The sequence below is a fragment of the Pseudonaja textilis genome, chromosome 1 (assembly GCF_049901715.1).
Source record: "Pseudonaja textilis isolate UNSWEBS1 chromosome 1, rPseTex1.2, whole genome shotgun sequence".
Taxonomy (NCBI): domain Eukaryota; kingdom Metazoa; phylum Chordata; class Lepidosauria; order Squamata; family Elapidae; genus Pseudonaja; species Pseudonaja textilis.
Window position 1 is genome coordinate 254208484 of NC_141990.1, and position 12849 is coordinate 254221332.

General features: G+C 35.7%; 1 protein-coding gene across 9 annotated transcripts in view; it reads right to left on the bottom strand.

The window, feature by feature from the left end:
* Positions 1–12849, bottom strand: part of SHANK2 (SH3 and multiple ankyrin repeat domains 2) — a 358512-nt gene continuing 345663 nt past the window's right edge. For all 9 annotated transcript variants that reach the window (XM_087921306.1, XM_026706776.2, XM_087921302.1 and 6 more), the window contains one exon: positions 1–4599. In XM_087921306.1, the coding sequence (XP_087777432.1) occupies positions 4026–4599 (574 nt within the window). In that variant the 3' untranslated portion in view covers positions 1–4025. The remainder of the gene's footprint in view (positions 4600–12849) is intronic.

Here is a 12849-nt window from a genome sequence, read left to right on the forward strand (position 1 = left end):
GAACTTTAAACAGTTTTAATGTTAAGTGGAAAATTTGGCAACTCTTTTTAGAAATAAAAAAAATTCAGACTGGATTTGCTCTTCGTAATCAGAATCACAACCTTAGTGCAATATGATATTTATTTCTTACAGTAATTTTGGTTGCCATACAAGAGTAGTAAGGATTAGGGAAAGTGCAAGTTACAGGAGTTTGATTTGTTTTAATCAGTTGGAAATTAGAGGAATTAAAGCACAAAAAATTACAGCAACATAGATAACGTGAACATAGTTGTTTCACAAACCATAGCAAAAACATTACTCTCTAAAAAAAGGAAAAAAAGATGTCATGAGAAAATTGTCATTATTTTAGGCTCGTACACAGAGTCATTGCCAGATCAACTGGATAATGCTTATTTGTAAAGGAACTCAATAAAATCACTTTTATTAACTTAGGTACCACAAAGAGCTAGCTTCTGTGATATGTAAATTCTGTAAATCAACAGTCACATATAGTCATTTTATAATATATGAATCAAAACTAGACACCTAGGGAAAGGAGTCTGTGTAGTTATACACAATTTACATCTTGTGTGATTTTGGTATTGTATACACAAATATTACAGAAACTAAGCATGTAAATGCAATTTATTAAATTACAGTATATAAACAAAAGTTGTTCCTAAAACCTGGAATATCATAACAAGATTATCTGTATTTTGCACCATCAAAGTAGCATAACATTAAAAGGGCCAATCTGCTCCTGACATTTTCAGTATTGACCAAAATGCTAGGAAACAATTCTGCATCCTTACTATTGCTTTCTATTATAAAGCCATCAAACAATGCTAAAGACTTGCCAAAGGTCTTTTTTTCCTTGATATAAAGCAATCCTTGCAGACCCTATTACTCTAGATCATACAACATTATTTAAAAAATAAATTTCATTAGCTCTTTGATGTTTAAAAATCTTCTCTAATAATTATATTGTACTCGCTATTTAAGTGCCTGGAAAGATACATGGGCAAGAGACCCCTTTTAAGAAAGGGGGTACGATCACCAATAATTTGTTAACAAATATTATACATTAAACAGTAAAATATTATGATTAACAGCAGCTTAAAAGTAATTCCCCCCTTTTTTTTCTTTTATATCACTTGTCCTAATGCATTTTCTGGCACATTATAGAGGTAAAACCAACTGCACTCAAAGAAATAAAAAGGAGCATGGCATTATGGTTTATTTACTGATTTCTGCATTATCACCAAATGGAAGACCATGATGTCAAAATCATCTTATTTTTACACCCTTCCCCTGTCCCCATCAAAAGAACATTGGTTATCAAATATGTGAATATTGTCCTCTAGATTGTCCTCTAGATACAACTTTGTATCAATATTTCAAAGTTTTTGCACTGAAACTTGATTTTAATTAGAAATCCATTTGGAGTATGCAAGTGTTGAAAGGAATTTTTAAAAGAGTCTAAATGACAATAACTTAAAGGGCCAGTTTTGATAGTGGAAGGAGCGGGGGTGTGTGTGTGTGACTATTTTTTTTAATAATTACCCAAGTATTGTTGATTGTTACCATGTTTGAGGAGACACATCATCTGAAGAAGTTTTAGCAAAGATAGAAAATATAACACAGCTCTGCTGGTTCAGATGCATCCAAATGATACTGATTTAAAAAGGTCAAGATTTAATACTTATTCCACAGAAGTAGTAGTAAACCACTAAAGTCTTTTTTTTTTAATTTCTAGCACTGAAGTGGCACAAAGGCTGCCCAGTAGACCAGCCACTTATATTCTTAAAATATTGTGCTTATAAACTATCTGTACAACTATTTAGACTTGCAATAAAGAAAGGTATTGAAATTGCTGAACTTTATGTACTAATCCTAGGGCTATTGTGGACCCCAAATTAGACATTCAGTTATGAGAAAATAAAATTATAATTAGAGATAGGCTGGGATATATTAAAAAATGAACTAAGATGCCTTCCAATTATTAAGCAAACTCACATGTACAGGCTAAATTATTCATGACACTGTGAACCAACAACATTGCTAATGTGGATTATTTATGGTGGAAAGAAAGAATTCTAAATTTCATAGAAGCCACCAAATCTGAATATATATATACGTCTGCCAAAAGACCATGCTTTTAAAAATCCACTCAATTTTTTTCATAAACAGTTCTGAATGTGATTTTTGTCTCAACCTTCTCTTTCTTTAATTTGCAGGCTAGGTGGGTTCTCCTAAAACATAGCAATTTGTATGGGAAGGAAGCACAGAACAATCCTGTAGTTTAATTTTAACCAAAACATTATTATTAGGATGAAACCCTTGATCTCCATTTTTAGAAAAAATTGTCCCTTGCATATATAATAGGTACCTACTGTTTTCATAAAACTACTTTTGCAACACGCACTTTTATTGATATTTTCATTTCATATTTCTTGTCGACACCGGCAACATCTTCCTAATACGATAAAACTGTAAAGATTTAAATCCATTTCCATAAGTAAACAGGCTTGTGCCACGCAGATTGATCAACAGCTGGTTTTCTTAAGCAGGAAAGAATAAGCAGGTCAAAAATCCAAAGACCTTCTTGAAGGTGAAGAAGCCACCTCTGTGCAGTTACTGTCGACTGCAGCTTGTGCATTGATTTGTGCATCCACATACAAAATTGCAGAAGGAAAATTCACTATTCTTTCTATGATACTAGGCTAGGGGGACCACAATGGTAATAAAATCCACTATCACACATGATCACTTTGATCCAGCAAAAGTAACCTTTATGTAAAACACAGTTCTTTAAAAACTAGTACTTAACTCTTTTTGGGAAGCCAAAACATCATTCACCCCCCCCCCCCAAATCCACACTCACTGATGCGCTTGTGAAAAGAAAAGACATCTAATCCTGATACCTGTTTCCACCTCAAAGAAAAGGTCTTGTGCAATATTGCCCAAACAACTCAATCCTACATGAGAGCAATTAAAACAGGCTTGATGAATGCTTGTTTTGAAAATATAACCCTGAATTACTTACCTATCATCCCAGTCTACCACAAAGAAATGTGGACAAGATCTTAATCGTACTACCATCTTTCTGGGCACAGATATCTTCAATTCCAATTTCTTACAAATATTTTTACTTTTATTTTAGGCAGCTAAGATTTCTTACATAGCTTTCACACATTATGCTGCATTATAAACCAAAAGAAAAAAGCATACCTAATAACTATCTGGCAATTTGGAAAGGCACTAAACATAAATGGAAAAATAAAATCTTAAAAGTCAAATAACAAATTACACTGGATGACAAAAACTAATTTCACTTCCAAAGAAATCAACATAATAATGAGCCAAAAACATCTGACATTTTTTTAAAATTCTGGCAATGCTGTGAATGAATGTGTAGAAGTTTCTCAAAAATCAGTAAATACATCATGAAAAAAGTGAATATTAGCGGAAAAATTAAGTGGCAGAACTAACCAAGAATCAGTTCAGAAAAACTGAAAGGAGAAATTGTCTGACCACAGCAATGGGACTGAATCCAACAATCATATGAAATATTAGTCATATGAAAGCAGATTGCAAAAAGAGCTGGACACAACATATTCTAGTACATAGAGAAATACCTGTGGGTTTTAATCAAAAAGAGGTGACACAATATTTTTCAAGCAGAAGGTCATTTTTAACAGAAAAACCAATCCATAGACTGAAAAAGAAGTGATAGTTGTGTGTGTACCAGCAATTAAAGTATAAACTTTCGAGATAATATCAATATGATCGGAGCTTACAAATTTGGTTCTTTTTTTAAAGTTCACAATTATTTCCATTCTTCTCTCTTATTTGCCCCATCCATTTTAAAAATATTTGGTCCCATTAATGTGGATTGACATGGAATTGATTTTGGACATAAACTGGCAATCTAATGGATGCTTTTTAATTTGGTGCTACTCTTGGGGAGCCAAGGCATTTGGGGTGTTTTGATACCAGCCTATCTCTATTTATAACAAAGGTTTGTGAGGCAAGACCAACCATTCTTATCTGTCCAATAGTTGTTTCAAGGCTCTTTCTATGTTCATTCTGTGACCAACCCTAGTCACTCCAAGGTCTATCAAGTCTTCTTTCTGAAGGTTTGGTAAGTGAGTGCCATCTATTTCGTTATCCATAAAGGTCTCTTTATGTTCACCTAAGTTTAAACTTTCCAACCAATCTGCCACATCTGGTTTAGTCCACAGGTGGACAGGTTTAGTTGTAAAAGGCTTATTTGAGATTGGCTGTTGTAATATTGAGGGAGAAGGAGACCTGCTGCGCCCTGTATTCAAAGCAAAGAGGTCTCCGGAAGGAGGCTGGCTGGGTAGGCTATAAACATCAGAAGGAGTTGGAGAAGGAGATGCAGCTGGAACAGCAGCAGTCAGAGGAGCAGGCAGGATGTCTTTACTTATCTCTGTTGGTGAAACCACTGGGCTTGGAGCATGTCTGGCTCCTGATGTCCTGCTATCATAGTCTGGGACTCTGCTCTGAAGTGTGATGGGCTGGCTAGTTCCAGGCCGAACGGTAAAGGTGATGGTTGAACTCCGAGTACCTGAGACTGTGCTCATGACCTCCGTGCTCCTGAAATAAAAATGAACGAAAAACCTTTTTTTAAAGTCACATAGCTTACTCTCCTTGTGCTATTTCATATTCGAAGTAACATACACACATTGTAAGTACATACAACTTTATAAAAACAACAGTATAAATATCATGAACAACTTTTAAAAGTTTTAAAAACTAAAGGCTATTATCTTAAATATACTATTAACACCCTCAGTTGTCTGGCCATTAAATGCTTGTCAAACAGAATCAGGCAATAGCTCGTTTAGAGGTTCTTCAGAAACCGAATGATATGACACCATCATATCGTTCTACCTAAATTAAATGACACTTGTGTTATTCTAATGTCATTTTTGTTTACTGCGCATGTGTCATAGGAAAGAACTTGCAATATGTATAAAGAGATTATAGTAAGATACAAATGAAATAATTATAAAATATATGCCACAAGCTTTGAGAATAGCAGTAAATTTAAATATAGCTTGCAACACTGCAGAAAAGCATTGGCATATTTCTGAAAGCAAATGCTAATATTTTATACCAGTTGAACATTTTGGGTATGAAGCAGAGAAAACAAGTAAGTTTGAAACCTTAAGGTAGTAAAACATATAGGTGATTTGAAAGAAATTTAAAAATTGCTTTGGAAGGGATTGAGAAGAGCACTAAATCAAAAGCCTCTAAAAGGGTGAATGGAACCTTAAAAAAAAGTGATATAATTTGAGATGACACTGAAGTGAGGGAATTCCCTAAAGGCTATTTTTAAAATGGGAATGCTAGATACTTTGAACAGTAGAATTCAAATATATTTTCCAATAAAAATATCAGTTAAAAGAAAAACCTAAATATTATAAGAATACTGGAAAATGGTAAGATGTAATTGGCATAACCAAAGGGATCTAAAAATATATCATTTCCTTATGCAAGAACTAGTGTGTTGTTTAATATTTAACAGAATGCTGTTACTAAAACTTTACAAAACATTTTACACTTTAACAAAATGTGGTTCTGCTCCCCATTTAAAGGGAAAGATAACAAAACTGAATGCAAAAACTACAGTGGGATAAAGTTGTTAATTGTCTCTGGGAAGATGCTTGGCAGAATTCTGACTAAAAGGACACCAGAGGCAAAAATGAGAAAAATCTGGGTAGTTCAGAGGAGATTTATGTTGGGCTGCATATTTAATTCAACAGTCTTTGAGAAAATGCATTACATATTTCCTGATTATGATATAAGTGAATAGGTTTGAACCATGAAATAATTGGAAATGATCAATGCAATGTGAACAGGAGATGATGGAAGTAAAGCTTACATGAAAATAAGCTTAGCAAGTGATCCAACACTAACCAGGGAGCAAGTAAGGATACGTGATGTCCAACTGGCTGCATTTATAACTAAATTGTAAAAGATGGCTTGTAGTTATGTGTTGCTTGTATTCTGATAATGCCATGTTATTGGTCAAAAAACAGAATATTTTGCAGTAAAAAAAACTATGATGCAACGAGGAAAAGAAATAAAATAATTACAAATTATTATAAACAAAAACTAGAACAAGAAAATATAAATAAAGATACTCCTCACCTTGTTTAATGACTACCCAAAGTTACAATGGTTCTGTAAAAATAACTTCATGATTGGTTCTTGCACTTAATGACTATCACAGAATCCTGATCAAATTTTGGGCACTTTGCAACTAACATTGTTTACAACGGACATAGTAGACTGTAATCATGTGATCACCATTTGCTATAGGTGAATCTGAATCTTTGGTCAAATATTTAATAAAGATGGGGAAATGTATTTAATTAATTTCTATAGCCATAGCTGCCCATCTCAACCTGACTTTGGACAATGTACATCATGAAAAATAAAAATAAATTAAAAGCAATTAAAACAATACAAAATAAATATATGTGGTCTGGAATTAACACAATCAATAACTGTGAGAGGGATCTTGGAATCCCAGTGGACAATCACTTAAATGTGAGCCAGCAGTGTGTGACAGCAGGCAAAAAAGCCAATGCAATCTAAGTTGAATGTGTATTAGTATGTATGATTTGCTCTTTTATGGTATTTCTGGTGGGTTATAGGCTTACATTTTGTAATTCTAGCCTATTTGCTTTTCTTATAAAGTTTTTTGTGTAATTTTAGAATGTACTAACCAGAATCTCAATATAATTTAAGTGTTATATTAAGTATTGTGAAGTTAGGGAAAAGAGTTAAAGGTGTTACTCCAATTAGTGTACAGGAGAAGTATATTTAAAGAAAAAAGATGAATGGATAACTGTAAAAGAACAGACAAAAAAATGTTAAGTACTATGAATTGTATTGAGATAAGATAAACAAAATATAATTAAGAAAGATAAAAGAGGGAAGAAGTTATACAGAAAATTGAAAATGGTAATAAGATATGGATTGACATATAAAGTAAATATTGTTTTTGAATTTGTGTCTGTGCGAAGAGTTTTAACCCGGGATTAAGCAGCTTTCAGAAATGAGGTTTTTTATGTTCTATGTTATGTATGTTTTGTCTATTGTTTTTTTTTAAAGGCAAAAATTTTGATTAGTAAGAAATATAATCTGGACAACAGAATGAAAAGGAGAAATTGGGATAGGATATGAAGATGAGCAGATAATGTAAATGCACATATTACATTTGGCACGTTTTATTGGTTCTTCCAGAAAGATTCTTTATGTTAATATGCTTTGACTGTTTGTATGTTTTGTAAAGCTAACAAAATTTGTTTTTTTAACAAAAATAAGTCAGAGGAAAATAGAAGTGTGATGATTGAATAGCAGATAAACTAGAAAAGAAATGTTATTGAATAAGAGTAAAGAGAAATAATGTGAAATCTGTTAAAGGGTATTTATGTGTCTACACTGAAATGAGATAAATTAGAAAAATGCGATATAAAATGTGTTACCTGCTTTGTAAAGATCTATGATGGAAAGCGGTTTTATGTTTTTAGTGTTTAATGTTTTGTCTTGTTTGTTTCTTGTTAAAATCAATAAAATTTGTTTCAAAAAAAAAAAATAACTGTGAGAGGGATCTTGGAATCCCAGTGGACAATCACTTAAATGTGAGCCAGCAGTGTGTGACAGCAGGCAAAAAAGCCAATGCAATCTAAGTTGCATTAACAGAGGGATAGTATCAAGATCACATGAAATGTTACTACCACTTTATAAAACCTTAGTAAAACCACACTTAGAATATTGCATCCAGTTTTGGTTACCATATTATTAAAAAGATGTCGAGGCTTTGGAAAGAACGCAGAAAAGAGCAGCAAAGATAATTGGGGGCTGGAGGCTGAAAGATATAAAGAAAGGTTGCAGGAATTGGGTATGTCTAGTCTTGTGAAAGAAAGGTGATATGATAGCAGTGTTCCAATATTTGAAAGGCTGCCACAAAGAAAAGGGGACCAACCTATTATCCGAATCACCAGAAGGCAAGACAAGAAACAATGGATGGAAACTAATCAAGGAGAGAGGCTACCTAGAACTAAGGAGAAATTTCCTAACAGTGAGGACAATTAACCAGTGGAACAGCTTGCCTTCAGAAGTTGTGGATGGTCCATCACTGGAGGCTTTTAAGGAGAGCTGGACAGCTTCTTGTTTGGAATGGCATAGGGTCTCCTACTTGGGGAAGAAGTTGGACTAGAAGTCATCCAAGATCCCTTCCAACTTTGTGATTCTGCTACCTCCCTAGATAACTAAAATTTTAAGCCACAGAGATTTCTGAACAGTTTATGAGCCTTATAATCATTTGAATGAAATGCTGAGTAAAGAGAATCTCAACTGCCACGTAGAAGCAGCACCTGAGTAGTTATATTCATTTGCTATTATTTGTTCCTTGGGGTGAGACATTTTTGTCAGCTGCAATAATATTTCATATTAATTAAATGGGTTCATTAACATAGATTCTGACAGATTTTACTGATACTTTTCTCAAGTGCAAAAAGCACATTTGTAAATAGGGAAGGATGTAAACAAGAAGCCCTCTTCAGTATCAACCAAAGATATACATTAGAATAGAATAGAATAGAATGGAATGGAATGGAATGGAATGGAACGGAATGGAATCGAATAGAATGGAATAGAATGGAGTGGAATAGAATGGAATAGAAGTGAATGGAATGGAATGGAATGGAATAGAATAGAATAGAATAGAATAGAATAGAATAGCAGAGTTGGAAGGGACCTTGGAGGTCTTCTAGTCCAACCCCTTGCTCAGGCAGGAAACCCTATATCATTTCAGACAAATGGTTATTCAATCTCTTCTTTAAAAACTTACAGTGTTGGAGCATTCACAACTTCTGGATAAAAGTTGTTCCATTAATTAATTGTTCTAATTATCGGGAAATTTCTTCTTTGTTCTAGGTGACCTCTCTCCATTATGTGATATACAGTTTTTCTCAAGGGTTGCTGGACCTTTTTTCTACAGCTGCAGCAGAAGATATACACAGCTACAAGACTAAGGCAAATAATTCCATGGGCATACAGCCAGTTCGCACATCAGGGAGAGGCTGTTCATCTCAAAAGTTCAATGATGCTCCTTGGAAGTCTTTCCAAGTCTTCTCTGATCCAGCCACACCAAGCCATCAAAAAATGCCACCCTTGCTGTCTCAAACATTGGGTCTGAAAGGTCACTTTATGAAACACCCATCAGAATCATTCGCACCAGAAGCTGTAAGAAGACTATAAAGCTATGAAAGTGATCTACGCCCCCATGTCAAAATACTAAGAATTCTTTCCCAGAACATTATCAATTTAAAAGCACCATCTAACTTCTCACATGAAGCTTCTATTAAATGCAATGAAAGATAGATGTGAAAACCTGTGAACTTTATTCTAAATCACTCTATTGGAGATGAAATGATCAAGGAAGACATAAACAGCGAGAACAGGATTACCAGACAGCAGATGGCATACTAAGTGTAATCAGTTTCACTTAAATTGAGGGCTTTTTTTTTCTTTTTCCAGGCAAAAGATTTCTATTTAAAATAATTGAATTACCTTCTGATAAGACTACAGCTGCAGTTCTTTGCAACAAATTCAAACTAAGTTCCAGTGAATCACAGTGATGCTCAGTAACAGTCTGTGGCAATGAGTTCTATCTATAAAATGCAAACTTATTCTAAATTTCATTTATTTCAGTAGAAGGCCTACCTGACATGGATACTTATCACTTATCACTTCAACCCTGGGTACTTATCATTTGTCGCTTAGATTTATATACCGCTTCACAGTGCTTTATAGCCCTCTCTAAGCAGTTTACAGAGTCAGCATATTGCCCCCAACAATCTGGCTCCTCATTTTACCAAACTTGATGGAAGGCTGAGTCAACCCTGAGCCGGCGATGATCGAACTGCCAAAGTGCTGGCAGCTGGCAATCAGCAGAATTAGCCTGCAATACTGCAATCTAACCACTGTCCCACCAGGGTCTTAATCAGGGGTGGGATTCAATTTTTTTAACAACCAGTTCTGTGGGTGTGGTTTAGTTGATGGGCATGGCTTGGTTGTCATGTGACTGCATGGACGTGGCATGTGACTGGGTAGACGTGGCTATATATTCATTAATCACCTATCCATTAAATGTTATTGGCTGGGCGTGGCCAACTGAATATCACTCACATCGAGCCACGCATCTCCTCACCTGGCCTCTCATGACTGTGGGGATGCTGCAACGGTTGTAAGTGTGAAAAATGGTCATAAGTCACTTTTTTCAGTGCCATTGTAACTTTGAATGGTCACTCCACACAAGCAAAGTACCAGCAAAGGAGGGGGAAAATATTCCAGAAAAGTTCCTGAGACAGGAAGTCTAGTCCTGCCAAGAAAGTAGTAAGAGTTAACGGAGAGGCATTTTCTGTAAGCAACACCAGAATGTTTCCTTCCTGCCTTCCTTACAGGATTAGGCCAGTAATTTCTTCTAACAACTGGTTCTCCGAACTGCTTAGAACGTTAACAACCGGTTCTAGCAAATAGGTGCGAACTGGTAGAATCCCACCCCTGGTCTTAACATTAAACATTCCTAGCTACTTCCCTTTTAAGTTTTAATTGTTAAGGGAAATTTTACTTATAAAATGGGCTTTATTTATTTAACAAATTTATATGGTCATCCAACTCACACACAGGGGAGTGTGAGTAGTTAAGAATGCAAGCTGATACTCATGGTCTTTCAGAGATTTTATTTGGAAGAGCATATTAAACATGCCGTGTATTATCTGCTATCTTCTGCTATTTATCTTTTCATGCAAATTAAATTTCTAGTGGACACGCTAGCTAGGAATTTGAGAACCTGTAATCTCAATATATCTGTAGTGTACCAGTTTGGGAAGGGCTCTATTCCCATTAGCTGCATGGCCTTCAGTTCTCTGTCTATGATCTCTCTGGTCTTTTGTCATCCTTAAACAACTCCCTTTCTACTAATATGGACATTCCTCCTATCCCTTTGATTCAATTTGCTTTCATTTCTCCAGTGCTATATATATACAGCATGTATCCAGGGGTGGGCTGTTGGGGGTTCGCAGGGGTTCAGGAGACCCCCTAGCTAAGATTCTGTGCAGTTCAGAGAACCCCAAATCCCACTACTGACTGGCCTCACCTACCCCACCCTGCCTCTCCCAGGAGTCCCCACGCAGCCCATTTTGGATGTAGGTTAAGTGCAGGGCGTGCACAGAGGCTCGGGGAGGATGAAATATGGACCTCCTGGAAGTTTGGGAAGGCCAGAAATGGGCCTATTTCTGGCTTCCAGAGAGCCTCCGGAGCCTGGGAGGCAGTTTTTGCTCTCCTGGAGGCTTGAGGAAAGCCTCTGGAGGCTGGGAGGACAAAAATGCCCCCTCCCATGTGCAGGAGGCTAACTAGCTATGCTAGTTAGCTAACATGGCCATGCCCACCCAGCAACCAGGCAGAGAAGCCCACCCCTAGATGTATCCTTCACTCAATATTTCTTAAAACCCATTTTCAACACAGGTTCCTATTATTTACATAAAAAACTGTGCATCAAAAACACTCCATTAATGACGCTGGGCTGCTTTCAGCAAAGGCATTTATAAAAAAGATCATTAAAATATAACAGAGATGAAATAGAAACATTAAAACAGAAATATTAAAAATATGTTTGAGTTCCTTTCTAAACTGTAATGAAGAGAAGGGCTTGCTTCAACCCTAGTGATATGCATTGCACAATGTGGGCCCTATGCCATCTTAACAGCTTGCCCAGTTAATGATTGATGTCAAATATAATTGAGGGCGGATAGTCAAAATAGTGTCCTATCACTGGTCAAAGAATGCTGTGAAAATAGAAGACGACTTGACAATTTTATACTTGTAAGATTATATACTATTTAGTTGATTATTTGTTAGACATGTGGCTGCCAAAGTGGAAAGAGTTATTAGAATGCAAGCAACGTAAAATATGTTTTGAAAAATTTGAGATATTTCAAAATGTTTCAGCACTGGCAGCAGGCATAAACACTAACACTGTTTTATCTTGGGATAAGACTATGTCAGGACTCTTTCCACCAGGTAAACCATTAATTGGGTAAGTATTAAAGAACTGTCCTTGCCACCAAAGTTTTAGTGACTGTCCAGCATCAGCACTGAATCGTTATACCCCACTAGGATGCAAATCTGTTTCTAAAAGGAGATTGTCATCCCATTCATGTGATTTGAATAACTTTTTATTTGCCTGTGAATCAGATACTGTGCCTGAAGATCTTATCAAGTTTTAGAGATTTCACTAGCTTATTCCAGATAGATACTGTATAACTTTTATAAATAAAAAGCATTACAAACTTATATACACTGCTCAAAAAAATAAAGGGAACACAAAAATAAGACATCCTAGATCTGAATGAATGAAATGTTCTTATTACATACTTTGTTCATTACATAGTTGAATGTGCTGACAACAAAATCTCACAAAAATTATCAATGGAAATCAAATTTAGCAACCCATGGAGGTCTGTATTTGGAGTTACACTCGAAATTAAAATGGAAAAAACACTACAGGCTGATCCAACTTTGATGTAATGTCCTTAAAACAAGTCAAAATGAGACTCAGTAGTGTGTGTGGCCTCCACGTGCCTGTATGACTTCCCTACAATGCCTGGGCATGCTTCTGATGAGGTGGCAGATGGTCTCCTAAGGGATCTCCTCTCACACCTGGACTAAAGCATCCCCCAACTCCTGGACAGTCTGTGGTGCAACGTGGCGTTTGTGGATGGAGCGAGACATGATGTCCCAGATGTGCTCAATTGGATTTAGTTCTGG